Source organism: Crocuta crocuta, unplaced genomic scaffold, assembly GCF_008692635.1.
Source record: "Crocuta crocuta isolate KB4526 unplaced genomic scaffold, BGI_CrCroc_1.0 scaffold121, whole genome shotgun sequence".
NCBI lineage: Eukaryota > Metazoa > Chordata > Mammalia > Carnivora > Hyaenidae > Crocuta > Crocuta crocuta.
Window position 1 is genome coordinate 3,594,711 of NW_027528608.1, and position 13,991 is coordinate 3,608,701.

Genomic DNA, 13,991 nt, shown 5'->3' on the forward strand with positions numbered 1-13,991 from the left:
CAGCTGAAGGAGCCCTCCTTATGACTGCTGCTTTGCTGTTTAACTTGTTGTAGGACAGGACCATGAGACTATGGAATATTGAAGAAATTGACCAAATTCCTTTGGTCATCAAGTACAAAAAGGCCCTGGGCTCAAAGGTGAAAGAGGTTGGTATTGGGTAATGTTAAGCTCAGTGAAGGTGTTCATTAGTTTCCTCCACAAATTAATTTATTCTTCAAACAAACATTAATTGGGCAACTGGGGATAAAACCATGAACAAACAGATTGAGATTCTTGCCCTGAGGGAAGTTATGTTCTAAATCAGGAGACCATGAATAAAGAAGCAAGAAAAATACTGCAGTAGGTCACATGGCAGTAAGTTGGGGAAAAGTAGCATCAGGAAGGGGAATGGGAGGTGCTGGCCACTTCACGGGGTGGTCAGGATACGCGTCACTGAGGAGGTGACATTTGTTCAAAGACCTGAAGGTGGTGAGGGAGTGAGCCATGCAGATGTTCAGGGGAAGAACGTCCCAGCAGAGGAAGAGCCAGTGTGGAGACTGCAAGGCAGGAGTGAGCCCCAGGGTGTTTGAGGAGAGGAATGAGTCAGAGGAGAAGTGGCTGGGCACACAGCAGGACGTGGCATCAGCCTCCGATGCTTCAGCGGCAGGCCCACTGGCCAGGCCCCCAGTGCCCTCAGGTGCCTGTGTTTCTCTGGTGCAGGACCATGGTGGTAGGGGGGGACACATCTACTTTACCAGGTGCAGTTGGGGTCGGCCACAGAGCCTATCCCTGGGGACTGGAGGCCAGTCCCTGTGGGGGCTTTGCAGTATAGACACTGGGTTGCCACTTTTGAGAGGCTTGAGGAGTCTCTGCTGCGTGCTCTGCATCCTCCTTCCCTCAGAATCCTGGAGCCCCCTAGGCTTGTCTCCTCTTAGTGGAAATGACTAATTTGGGAACAGCATTGCAGGGCAGAGGGAACCAACATGGACCTTGTCTTTGTGGCCAGCTGGTCATCACGGCCTGTGTGGCCACACTGGCCCTTTGGCCCTAGAAGCTGACTAGCTGCAGAGCAGGGCTTTTCCATAACCTCCACCAGCTGCCAGGGACAGGACCCAGGAACTGCCTCCTCTGAGCCCTGTTTTGGGGTGGGGCCATGGGAGAGTATGCTCTAGAATAAGGTAGGTGAAGGATCAAATTTCCTTCTTGCAAAACAGAGAAAAGAAAGGGACGTACTTGAAGCTGTTCCAAAGATGAGCCCTCTGCATTTGTCTTGCTCTAAATCAATATAAGAAACCTGAGAAGCCAGATTTCCCAGAAGGCCTGCCCCGGGTAGGGTGTGGCCACCTCTCCTGCAGGACTTAGTGCCCTGGAGTGGGCCAAGGTGGCAAAGCGCTGGGGCTTGGAGGGCCAGGGTGGGTCATGCCATCTTGCATGGAACTGGTGCAGTGGTGGGTACCCCTGAGAGACCCCTACCCATGGCCTAAGGGCCCACTCCATGGTGTTGCTCACTTGTTTACGGGAAGCAGATACAGTGGGTGAGCTGTGCCACTCTGTCCACTGTTCTCTGTGTGCCTTGGCTAGAAACAGGCTCAGAGATGGAGGAAGATTCTCAGTACCTTCATCATCCAGGAAAATTGCTGGTTTAGAAATCTTGCCCACTTGCTTCTCATGGCTTTTTAAGTTAGGTCGCCAGGGTGTCAGGGTGTCAGGATAGCCCTTTGCCCCCACAGTTGTGCTCTGCAAAGGGCAGAGGATGGGGTTAGATACCCACCCCCTGCCCTCTCCACCTTTGAGTGGCTTGTGGCTCCTGCCCCCAGCATTCCCTTGGCCAGGGATGAGCCTGGCAGTGGGGGAGAGAGGGAGAAGCCTGTGTCCATTCTTTCTTGGTGGCCTGCAATTTCCACCCTTGTGGGGTTAAAGCCTGCAGAGAAGAGAGGGAGCTCTTGCGTTGGCCCAGGCACAGGTGGCTGGATCTGGTGGGAGAATTCTAACCGGACACCTTGGTCCCCTCTGACCAGCACTTCCTTTTGCTCTTTTTAAATACTCCATGCCAGTGTGAAGTATGTGACAGGACTTTCTCCATCTACGAAAGTGACATCTTTCCTGAAACACTCACCAAATGCGTGTTCTGCCGGATGGATGCAAAAGACTTGTTGGCAGAGGCCTCATCATCATCCAGAGAAGAAGACTCCCTAACAAGGGAGTGCGGCCAGGCCACAGATGACTGATGGCCATTGGGCCTGTTGACTGACTTGAGCACAGGTCACCAGTCATGTAGGTTTTGGGGTTCTGAAGGGACCTGTCTCGATTGCCCCTTCCTGGCAGGTAGGCATTTCAGACTGGGTCAGGGCCCCCCAGTGTATGGGGGTGGGGTGGGAATCATACACTTGGCTTTTAGTTTTCATGACGAATAAATCTAGATTCCTTTAGAAAACAAGCGTGCGTGTGAATCCTAGAGGCATTTTTCTCCTTCTAAGCTTTATGTCCTGGTGTTTCTTGTCTCATTTTTGGAACGCATTCTGGACTCTGGTGTTGCCTCCCAAGGCAGCCAGGGTAGCGGCTGCAGCTCCTGAGGCCGGCTTTGTCAAATGACAGGAAGACGTGTGAGGACCCCTCTGGGGAGGGGGCTGTTGTGTGACAAGGCACTCTGGGTCCTCCCTGGTTAATGCTCCCAGATGGCCATCCACCCAGAGCAGAGGAAGGTCTTGCTAGGCAAGTGGGCGCGTCATGCTCTCCACCCCAGACTTTTCGATTTCCAGATTTCTGGGGCAAAGGTGGAGGCCTCTTCCTGCTCCCACAGCACAGTGTGCTACATAAATCAGTTCCTTCAGAAGACACGAAGCTTTCATGGACAAACAGGAAGGGCTCCTTTCCCCATTTGCAATGGCCTGCATGATTCCTGTCAATCATCAGTACTGCCCTTGCTTTGTTTTAAAAATGTAATCGTAGGTCTGATTTATTTCGTGTATTTGACTGGCATCCAACGATTCTGCCCGTGAGCACTGTAACCTGATAGTCATTACTAGGGCAGGTTCCGTGCTTCGGTGCTGCCCTCCTCAGTCATAACCCTGGTGACTCCGGTCACACTGGAGCTGCCTGTTCAGTATGTATCCATTTATCTACACGAATCACGTAGGAACATGTCAAAGCTCCACTTCACACTCTCTTTCAAAGAGAAGTCCTACTGCACAGTGGTCTTCCTCCTCCCGCACAGGGAACCACGCACGGATGCGTGGAGGACCGCCGGGCTGCAGGTACCAACAGTGACCCACTGATGGGCACAGAAGTTGTTTCTCGAGTTTTGCTATTGCAGATAATACTGGAGTAAATCTTGCGCGTATACCCTTGCGGAGTCTTACGTTTCTGTGGCTGAGGCCCTCCCACGGGAGGAACGGCTGGGTGGATTGGCTGGAAGGCCCTCTAAAAAGTGCTGGGACGAGGTGGCCGCGGTGTCCAGGCGAGAAGACCGCCGGCGAGAAGCCTGGGTGGGGAGGGCCCTGCTTGCACGTGCGGTGTCGGTGACCCGAGGCCAGCGGCCTGGGCCCCTCGAAGCGCTGGATCCCTCAGAGCCGGCTCAGGCGCCCGCGGTGCCCCCGGCCTAGCCCCGGCCACTGGATCGGCGGGAGAGGCGGCCCAACCGAGGGTCTGGTTTCGGCAGGAGGGATGCGCCCCCGGGGCGGGCAGGGCCGCCCACCCGCACTGCGTCCCTGGAGCGCCGCCGGCTCCCGGGCCCAGGGCGCCGCGCGGGGGGTGACAGCGCGCTCACCGCGGGGCCACCGCGGGGTGTGAGCCCAGACGCGACCGCTGGGCCTCGCGGGACAGCCGCGGGGGGCTTCCTGCGCCAGGTTTGGAGGGGAGAAGGCCCGACCTTGCGCGGGCACCCCCAAGACAGGGCCACCGTGGCTCCACGCCGCGGCGCAGACACCACAGAAACCGGGTAGAGCAGCCCGCCCGGGACTGGCGCAACACTCGCTTCCCAGCTTTCCGGCCTCGTTGCCCAACCCTTTACTCCTCAGCCCCCGGTAGGCGCAGAACCGTACACCACGCATGCGCCACTGGTCGACAGAACTAGTGCGCATGCGCACCGCTGAGGAAGCGCATGGTGATGAGGAACAGATTCTCGCGCTGTTCGTGCGGGCGGCGCCGTGGCTTAGTTGGTTAAAGCGCCTGTCTAGTAAACAGGAGATCCTGGGTTCGAATCCCAGCGGTGCCTCAACCGAGCGTCCCGGCTCTCTTTTTTCACCTCTGCGCACGCAATTTTGCTCTTCTGCCCTACCCAGCGCCCCTCACTTTGAGTGTGTGACGGTGAACCTGAGAAGCCAGTTTAGAGGGATCACTGCTGCGGCAGGGTCCTTCCCTGGGATGTTCTCGGCTCCCTCGACCTAGCTTCCCCGTTGCCTCACTGGGTGGGGTGAGCCGCCCCAACTCTGCCAGTTCCTCTCCCGAGCGCCCCTCCCCGGCCAGTTGACGGGTTCCTTTCTCCAGCCGTGCGATCAGTGTCACCCATTTCACAGACTCGCCTGGCGAGGTCCAAGCTGAACCCGGCCAGTGTGCCCCCGGGGCTGTGGGAAGGATGAGTCAGAGGCTGTATCTTCGGGGCGCTAGGCGGGAAGCTGACCCCTGAGGCCCGCGGTTCTGGCTGCTGGAGGGCCTGACCCAAAGCAATTGCACCGGAGTCCCTGGGGGTGCCGCGAAGGCGCGGGGAGTTTGAGCAGTCAGCCAGGAACACCCTTGTCAAACTCAACAAAATTCATGTCCGACGCAACAGGACAGTCCCAAGGAGCTGCAGAGATGGCACTTAGGGCATCAGCCTGTGTTCCAAATTCACCTGCTCCAGAAGCAGCATCTCTCTGTACCTCTCCCGTGCGTCTGGGTTTACTGTCTGTCTCTTGTTTTGCGGGTCACTTCTTGCCCTTCGCAGCCTCTCGGTTGGCACTGCATAAGGCAAACCTATACAGGTGCTTTGAAGCTTTGTGGGTCTGATAGGTGCGTTCTCATCAATCCAATCAGAGATGACTTTATTGGTAACAGGGCTTGAGTCGTTGCTGGGCTGTTTCTCTCGGCGCATCTTTACTCCTCATCTGACCTCTACCGGGTCAGTTTTGAGCATTTGCCTATTCGGTGGGCAAAGAAAGATGTTGGTTGGAGGTGTAAGTCTGGGTTTTAGGGAGGGTCCGCGGGGAAAAAAAGCATTTGTGGCCATCAGCCGTGTGCGCAGCAGATGACTTTGAAGCCGCTAGATTGGGTGAGCACGTGAGGTGAGAAAGCCAGAAAGGAAGAATAGGCCCAGAGTTTAAGTCCACCCCTCCTGTTCCTTAAAAATGCCATGCTATTCCTGCCACAGGGCCTTTGCACTTTCTTTGTCTTGTGCTTGAAATGCTGTTTTCTGGGCCCTTTGCTGGAATGGGTCTTCCTCATTTTCTGGCCTTTATTAAGTGTATCACCTCTTTGAGAGGCCTCTCCTCAGCTATTCTCTGTATAGGAGCCCTTGCCCTCCACCCTGAGGCCAACCTTCAGGACCTCATACTGATTCTTTCCTTTAATAGCCTTTAAATACTCTGAAATTGTTTTATTTGTCTATTGTCTGTCTCCACAAATAAAATTAAGCCCCAAGGCATGGGGAGCCACATATGCTAACTCTGTGTCCCCAGCACCTAATGGGGCTCGGGACATAGTAGGTATTGGTAGATAGCAACTTTTTAAAATTGATCACATCATCTTGATTGGATTATGCGATCTGAGGTTTTTAGACAACGAGTCCATCTTTCAAATAAGGTAAGGCAGCGGTTCTCTCAAAATGTAGTTCACGGACCCCTAAGCATCCCTAAGACTCTTTCAGACGGTCAAATCGATTTTCAAGATGACACTCAGATATTATGTTGGTTTTTTACTCTGTTGACATTTGCACTGATGTGCGAAAGCAGTGGTGGTGAAACTGCTGGCACCCTAGCAGGAATCAAGGCCCCTCATTGTCACCGTATTTATTCTTTACCAACCACTTTGGCAGGAAACAGACAAAGCCAGTTGCCCTTAAGAATGTCTTTATAAAGCAGTAAACATGAATTTTATTAAATCTGGACACTTGAGTATGCAGCTTCTTAATCTTTTGTGTGGGGGAGCGGGAAATCCTGAGGTACAAAGGCTGTTTTTGAAGAATAGTACTTGTGATTGTGGCGTTAGTGGACATGGCTGTGTTTTTCATAAAACACTATTTTTGTTTGAGGAGACAACTGACAAGCAAACTGTGCTCATATTTAACAGGTATTTTCTTGAAAACGAATAAAATGAGCTTGTCACCTCAAGGAAAACAACTTGACAGTATTTGTTGCCAATGATAAAACATGAATTCCCAAGCGAAAACTGTAATTCTGGAAAATGTATCTACCACCATGAGCTTGACAATTTCCCAATAGATAAAAACTTTCTGATGAGACGGTGGTTGTATTAATGAATATCTTTTTTTTGACATTGTGTAACAAAATATGTCAACTTTTTGGAAAATGTGCATAATCTGGTGAACTGATACTTTCCAAAGGACCAATGGATGATCTGTAAAGAGCAAAGTGTACGGGTATGTTTTAATTTTAATGAAATGTTCATCAGTATGGTTTCAGATTGTACAAGTTTTGGAAAAGTCCATTCAAATGCTTTTCCCTTTCCCAGTGACACATCTGTTTGAGGACAGTTTCCCTTGTTCTACTTCGATCAAAATAACATCACAACAGAATGATGCAAGAGTAGATATGACAATTGAGCTACCTCTATTAAACTCAAAATAAAGGAGATTTGCAAAGCTGTAAAACAGTGCCATCCTTCTTGCTAAATATAGTTTTATTTTGTAAATCATTTCATAAAAATAAAACATGGAATAGGTTTATGTTTGTTGTTTTAAAATCAATTAAATAAATGAAATCTTTGTGTATTTTCTAATTTTTTAACTAATTTTTTAAGTTTATGTATTTGAGAGAGAGAACACAAAGACAAGCAAGGGGGGGGAGCAGAGAGAGGGAGAGAGAATCCCAAATAGCAGGGAAGGGGCAAGGAGAGGAGGAGAGAATCCCTCCCAGATTGTCAGCACAGAGCCTGACGCGGGGCTTGATCTCACAAACCATGAGATCATGACCTGAGCTGATACAAGAGTTAGATGCTTAGCTGACTAAGCCAGCCAGGTGTCCCAGTTTTAATTCTAATATCTCAAGTGTTTATATATATTCCAGAAAGAAAGCTTAATGGGGATCCTAAATAATTTTTAAGAGTGCAAAGAGATCTCAAGATCAGAAAGATGAGAACCACTGTTTTAATGCAAAAGCTTTTGGGGTCTTGAAGAGTTTTAATAGAGGCAGGATAAGTGAGAGTATTGGGGGGTGTGGGGGTTGGATGGATTCTCCTCAAGGGGACAATTTCTCTGAATTGTGGTGACAGCTCCATTTTCATTGATAGGTGACTCTTTTGATAATGTTGAGTGCATCATCTTGACTAGATCACAATTAAGATTTAAGAAAGCTTAAACATTTTACAATCATACCAGTAAATCCCTATGATGAAAATTCAAATAAGGAATATATAGACCGAAATACATGGGAAGCAATGTAGTGGGTAAGAGTACAGACTTTGGAGCGAGGCTGCTTTGCCACACATGAGCTGTGTGTATTTGTTGCCAATGATCAATGCTGGCACATTTCTCAACCTCTCTGTGATTCGGTTTCTGCACATGCAAAATGGGGATAATAATAATAAATGCCTCATTTTGATGCAGGCTGGCTGAGTCCTAGGACCCAGAAGGGGTCCCGCAGGACCAGCCAAGAGGGTCCTTGGCTTTGTGCTGGATGGAAATCAACGGCAAGCCAGCAGTGAGAGCAGAGTTTATTGAAGATATAGAGAGAGCAGGTACAGATGAGTGTCTGGGAGACTCAGAAAGCAAAAGGGACATGAGCCTTGTCTTTGCTTGGGGGTCGGGAGTTTTTGTGGAGAACAGCGGTCTGGTGTAAGTGTCCTCTCAGACATCCAGAAACTGGCCAAACAAGGGTGAGTGCTCAAGTGTCCTCCATGAGTCACATATGCCCTGGAGCCAGGTGTAGGGAATAAGTTTAAGAATTCTCTGAGGGGCTCCTGGGTGGCTCAGTCAGTTAGGCATCTGACTTCGGCTCAGGTCATGATCTCACGGGTAGTGGGCTCAAGCCCCGTGTCAGGCTCTGTGCCGACAGCTCAGAGCCTGGAGCTGTCATCAGATTCTGTATCTCCCTCTATCTCTGACCCTCCTCTGCTTGAGCTGTCTCTCCCTGACTCTCAAAAATAAATAAATAATATTAAAAAAATTATCTGAGCTCACATCAGTGGGTTAACAAGGCTTAGGGAGGAAAGCCACCACAGGGCGAAAGTGCCCAGCATAGAACCAGAAAGCCGCCTCCACAGGACCAAAGCCCTAGGACTTATCATTAAGTAAAACAAAGCAAAGAGCAGAAAGCCGCTACAGGGTGAAAGCGCCCAGAGCTAATTAGCGAGAAAAATATCTGTTAACCCTGAGGTAGCATGCTCTATCTGTCTTAGCCCCTAGAAAAGTTAAGATAAACAGACATGGTGGTGACTGGTGCCTGCAGTAAAGGGCCATCTGCTCAGTGCCAGGACTTTGATTTGTCTTGACCCAAACCTCTAACACTGCATATCTTCGAAACCCCCTTTCTCTCACACACGAGTTAATGATCACTGTTTTATTGTCTCTTTCTGCACATCCATCACATATGTAAGTCTTCTGATCCTAATAAATACGGAGAAAGGACCCTTACTCAGAGCTCTTGTCTCTTCCTGGACATCAGCCTCTCTTGTATTCAATTCTGTGTCTGCTCTTTTGCTGGACAAGAGAGAACTCAAAGTCTGTGACAGCCAGGGATCTTAGCATCAAGGGGTTTGAAATCAGTGATTTTGGAGAACATTCATGATGACCTGGCCTGGTCACTCCTTTGATATCTGTTGTGCTGAAAGATTCCAAAGAAATCATTAACTCCTTGACCTTTACAAAGAGGACATATGCGAAGGCATGTGTAAGGTGGAGGTGTGGGTCCCTGCAAGAAGCAGGAAAAGAAGCATAGGAAAAAACCCAGCTTTTTCTTTCATGGGGTCCCTTCGGTTTCCCTGTCTCAGTTTGGTTGTCCTAAGGATTATGTGTGCTATGTTCACCCTTACATCACATAGAGTGAGTGCTGCTTGAGGACTTACTGTTCTGTGTAGGTCTTTGTCCATTAGGGAGGGCAGTATGCCCCCCCACCCGTCTGCCAATTTAAATGTTAATTTCCTCCAGAAACACACCCACAGACACACCCAGAATAAGATTTGACCAACTACTGGGGCACCCCAGTGGTCCAGGCAAGTTGACACATAAAACTAACGCTTTTTTGGGGGGTGATGCAAGCAATCTTTATCTTGGCAGGGGTGTGGGTATGTATTTATCAAAACTTATTTAATTGTACACTATGCAGTCCACTGTATAAAAATTAATCTCAATGAAAATATTGAGACAAAGTCACACTGACAGCAATCAGGATCTTCATCCTGGTCTGCCCCCCTCTCCTGCCCGGCCCCCATTGCGATTGCCCAGCTCTGTGTGGATTCAACTCCTTTTGCCTGCAGCCTGTGCCTTCACAACAGGGCTGCCCCATTACCCCCTATTTCTAGGTCCTGTGCCATTCCAGCCTAGGGGGTTGCAGATACAGGTGCATCTGGGCAAGGGGGGCATTGATGTGCACACCCTGTTAGTGGTTCCTGGGAAGGGCTTCACGTTTAATGTCTGGAGAGTGGCCTCAGCCTTGGAGAAGAGGGCCTCCCTGAGGCCAGGGTAGGGTCCACAGTAGAGTCTCCACTGCAGGGTGGAGGAGTGCAGGGGAGAGGAGCTGGGCGGGGGGGTGGGGAGTTGGCAANGGGGCAGAGACAAAATCAGTCATTGATCTCTCTCATCCCACCCTGACTCAATCATGTTATTTTTATAGATCAAACCCTAACATGGAATGTATTTGCACAAACGATACATTTCACATCACATATTATTTCTTACAATTAATTAGATTATACTTTAATATAAAAAGCTCATGAAAACTTAATTTAAATTCAGCAAACATGGAGTGAGCATGTCTATTAGGAGCAGGAAGATGTACCACATGCTCTGGGGCTGTAAACATGAGCTTAGAAGGGCCTGAGGGGGCAAATTCTGGCTGGCTGGTCTCTAAGGTGGGGCGTGAAGGGCAGGTGTAGGGATTAGCGTTGACTGGTTTGGTTTTGGTTCCTCAGTGGTCTGTGTTCCTGAGATAGTCTCACTTCCCTTTGAATTGAGGGTGGCTCCTTAGAAGGCTGTTGTAATCACTTATTTTAAAAAATAAATTGGTACCAAGTTGGCCACCAGCTGAGTCTATTCTGCTATGTGTGACCTATTCCCTACCTGCATGTCTCAGGGATGGAGTTGCATAAAGGAGCTTGAGAACCTGGCTTTAAGGAAGCTTCTGGAGGCCTGTTTCTGCTCCAGGGAGCGAGTCTACCTGCGAATGCCTGGGCAGAGATTCCGTGGGTCAGCCCCAAGGGCACACAGCTAGGGTGGCCTTGAGTGTGGGGGCGGGCACGTGGGATGGCTGTAAATCCACGCCCATGAGAATCAAATCTGGAGATGGCCAGGCTTGACCAGATTGGTGGTGGGGTACATACATACCCCTGATTTCCCTCTTTCAGTGAATCCCAAAACCCTTTTCAATGTACCATAGTGAAAGAATTTTGTGTGAATCAGGATAACATACAGAGATAGAGTTGTATGAACCCATTTCATCAAACAAATGTCTCTAGACCATGTTTATAAAATCTCATTTACTGAGCTCAGAGTTGATTCTAGACGAACAGCATTTCCAAATGAGATTGGAAGCAAACAAAGAGGCCGGCCATTAGGCTTATTATAGTCTTTTTCGCTTATATTCTAAAACCAGCCCATTTGAAACTAGCGAATAATAACCTATTAGCTACATAAACATGTACAATGACTCCCAATAATTTTGAGATGATGCTGCATTTTGTATTTGCAACCAAGCACAACAGTATGACACACATATTTTTCTTGTTGCACCTTTTAATCTATAATATTTGTAACATTTTTAAAATAATGATACAATTCTTTAAAACTACTTCCACACCAAAGCACTAAACATGAGACTTGATGGAACAGTGCTTGACAAAGAGACCAAAGGATTCTGACAAAGCGGGTGTAAACAAAGCATGTGCTACTGGCTGAGTTGTGTTGCCTGGCATTTCCATCAGTGCCTTTTGGAGGTGGGTCCAGTCGAAGGGGAGGGTGTCAGGCACACAGAGAGCATGGGGACAGCCTCTGTGGGAGTTTGCAGGACCGAAGCCCGGTGGGAAGGGAGGTGACCTGCAGCAAACGCTCGGTCTCAGGCTCTGCGGTCAATGCATGGAGATGTGTGCTCCCCAGGATCCCTTCAACTGCAGGAAAAGAGACTTTCACTGCATCCTGACACTAGGAAGTCCAAGGTTGCATGCTGGCTTCTGGCTGGGGTGGCTCAAGGGTCCCCAGCAATGCTATTAGCTCCTTCTCCAACCCTTGGCTCTGCTTCCTTTGAGGTTGCCTCCACTTGGCTACTGGTGGCTCCAGAATGACATCCTGCTTCCCCAGCAGCTTGAAGTGGAGAGTTTCCCGCTGCTCCTGAGTCTTGGACTGAGTCTTGTGAACAGAGCTGGGCCGCAGGTCTTCCCTGGATGGGATCTCTGCAACCAGGGGAAGGCGTATATGATGTGCAGTGATCGGTTCAGGCCTGAGTCACAGGCAGTTTGCTGAGACATGGCTGGGGGGAGCTGGCCAGCTCCACTTACCCCTTGCACTGAGTCTGCGGTGGTGAGGGCCCAGAGATAACTAGACATGCCTTACCAGGAAGAGGGGGGGTTGCGGAACCCACAGTGTCCTCTCACGTCCTGGAAACACATCAGCATCCGCTCCTGAATGACTTGAGAGAGCCTCCCCAGGGACACTTGAAAATCCATCCCCTTGACTGCTAGAGGAAGAAAGATACACGCATGCGATATGTGAGTGTTTATTATGCTTAAAACCCCACAAATGGTGTATTTTCTATGGGCACACATATAAGTATGTAAAAGACCCCTTTTTTAGAGTCAGAGATGTAGATATTAAATTCATTGCAATAGTTATTTCTGGAAAGGTAGGGAGGAGCCTGGGATGACATGTCAAGAGGACTTTGGCTTTAGATTTACTGGACACATTATAAAATTTAATTAAAGATAGTTTACATAGCAGGAAACAACCTCCTTGACCTCCACCACAGCAACTTCTTACCTGACACATCCCCAAAAGCAAGGGAATCAAGAGCAAAAATAAATGATTGGGACCTCATCAAGATTAAAAGCTTCTGCACGGCAAAGGAAACAATCCACAAAACTAATAGACAACAAACGGAATGGGAAAAGATAGTTGTAAATGACATATCAGATAAAGGGTTAATATCCAAAATCTATAAGGAACTCACCAAACTCCACACCCAAAAAGCAAACAACCCAGTAAAGAAATGGGCAGAAGATATCAACAGACACTTCTCCAAAGAGGACATCCAGATGGCCAACAGATACATGAAATGATGCTCAGCATCCCTCCTCATCAGGGAAATTCAGGAAAACTACACTGAGATACCACCTCACGCAAGTCACAGTGGCTAAAATGAACAAATCAGGAGACTCTAGATGCTGGCGAGGATGTGGAGAAACGGGCACCCTCCTACACTGTTGGTGGGANAGGGCACTTCTCCCAGTGCCCCCACTTCATCCCCAGTGGGGATGAGCACTGGGTGTTATACGGAAACCAACTTGACAATATTTTTTTAAAAAAATAAATAAATAAATTAGAGCATTTCTTACCAGGAAAAAAAAAAAAGAAATAGTTTACATATAATAACACTTACTCTTTTGAAGTCATGCCAGCCACCACCACAATCATGACAAAGAACAGTTTCATCACCTCCAAACATCTCTTGTAGTTAACCCCTTCGTGGTTAACCCCTCCACGAATCCCAGCCTCTGGAAACCATTCATCCACTCTCCATCCCAGGGGTTTGTCTGTCGGAGAGTGTCACATAAATGGACTCATGCAGTATGTACCCTTTTGAGTCTGGTTTCTTTCCTCCATGTTGTCACATGTATCAGTAGTTTGTTTCTTGTTTTCTGCTGAGTAGTATTCCATTTTTTGGGTGTACGACAATTTATCTTTTTTTTTTTAAATTTTTAATGTTTATTTTTGGGAGACAGGAGAGTGAGACAGAGTATGAGTGGGGGAGGGGCTGAGTGAGAGCGGGAGACAGAATATGAAGCATGCTCTAGGCTCCGAGCTGTCAGCACAGAGCCCAATAGCAGGATCATGACCTGAGGCGAAGTTGGATGCTTAACTGATCGAGCCACTCAGGCACCCCCACAGTTTATGTTGTTGAAGGAGTTTTGGGTTATTTCCAGTTTGGGGCCATTATGAATGAAATGCTATAAAAATTCCAATACAGATATGTATGTACGTGAGTTTTCATTTCTCCAGGGTAAATACCTACAAGTGGGATGGCTGAATAATAGAGTAAGCGTAGGTTTACCTTTATGAGAAATTGCACACTGTTTTCCATAATGCCACATCAGCAATTTTGAGAATTCCAGTGGCCCTGCAACTTCACCAGCATTTGGTATTGCCACCGGTTTTTTTTAAGCCATTCTAATTATGTATGCTGGTTTCTATTTTTGGTTTTTAATCTTGAAATAATCTTAGATTTACAGAAGACTTGCAAAAATAATGCAAAAACAAAGAGTTCCTGTGTTCTTTTTACTCATCACCCCTGCTATTAACATAGTTAGTACCTAATCACAGTATGCTTATCGAAATGACATTAACATCGGTGCAATACTAGTAACTAACCTGCAGAGTTTATTCAGATTTCCCTAGTTTTTCATTAATATCCATTTTCGGTTCCAGCATCCAATCCAGG

The 13,991-nt window shown here is 48.3% G+C and overlaps 2 protein-coding genes and 1 non-coding gene across 3 annotated transcripts in view; all 3 read left to right on the plus strand.

Moving 5' to 3' along the window:
* The window catches only part of WDR88 (WD repeat domain 88), a 42,329-nt gene extending 39,931 nt beyond the window's left edge, over window positions 1–2,398 (plus strand). Inside the window, exons 10-11 of the mRNA XM_077754682.1 lie at window positions 54–146; window positions 2,034–2,398. Coding sequence (XP_077610808.1) covers window positions 54–146; window positions 2,034–2,207 — 267 coding nt within the window. The 3' untranslated portion in view covers window positions 2,208–2,398. The remainder of the gene's footprint in view (window positions 1–53; window positions 147–2,033) is intronic.
* A 721-nt stretch (window positions 2,399–3,119) lies between these two features.
* Window positions 3,120–13,991, plus strand: part of LRP3 (LDL receptor related protein 3) — a 40,178-nt gene continuing 29,306 nt past the window's right edge. The window contains exons 1-3 of the mRNA XM_077754689.1: window positions 3,120–3,233; window positions 3,582–3,824; window positions 4,006–4,081. Coding sequence (XP_077610815.1) covers window positions 3,120–3,233; window positions 3,582–3,824; window positions 4,006–4,081 — 433 coding nt within the window. The remainder of the gene's footprint in view (window positions 3,234–3,581; window positions 3,825–4,005; window positions 4,082–13,991) is intronic.
* Window positions 4,119–4,192, plus strand: TRNAT-AGU (transfer RNA threonine (anticodon AGU)). The gene has a single exon. It is a non-coding gene; the product is annotated as a tRNA-Thr (tRNA).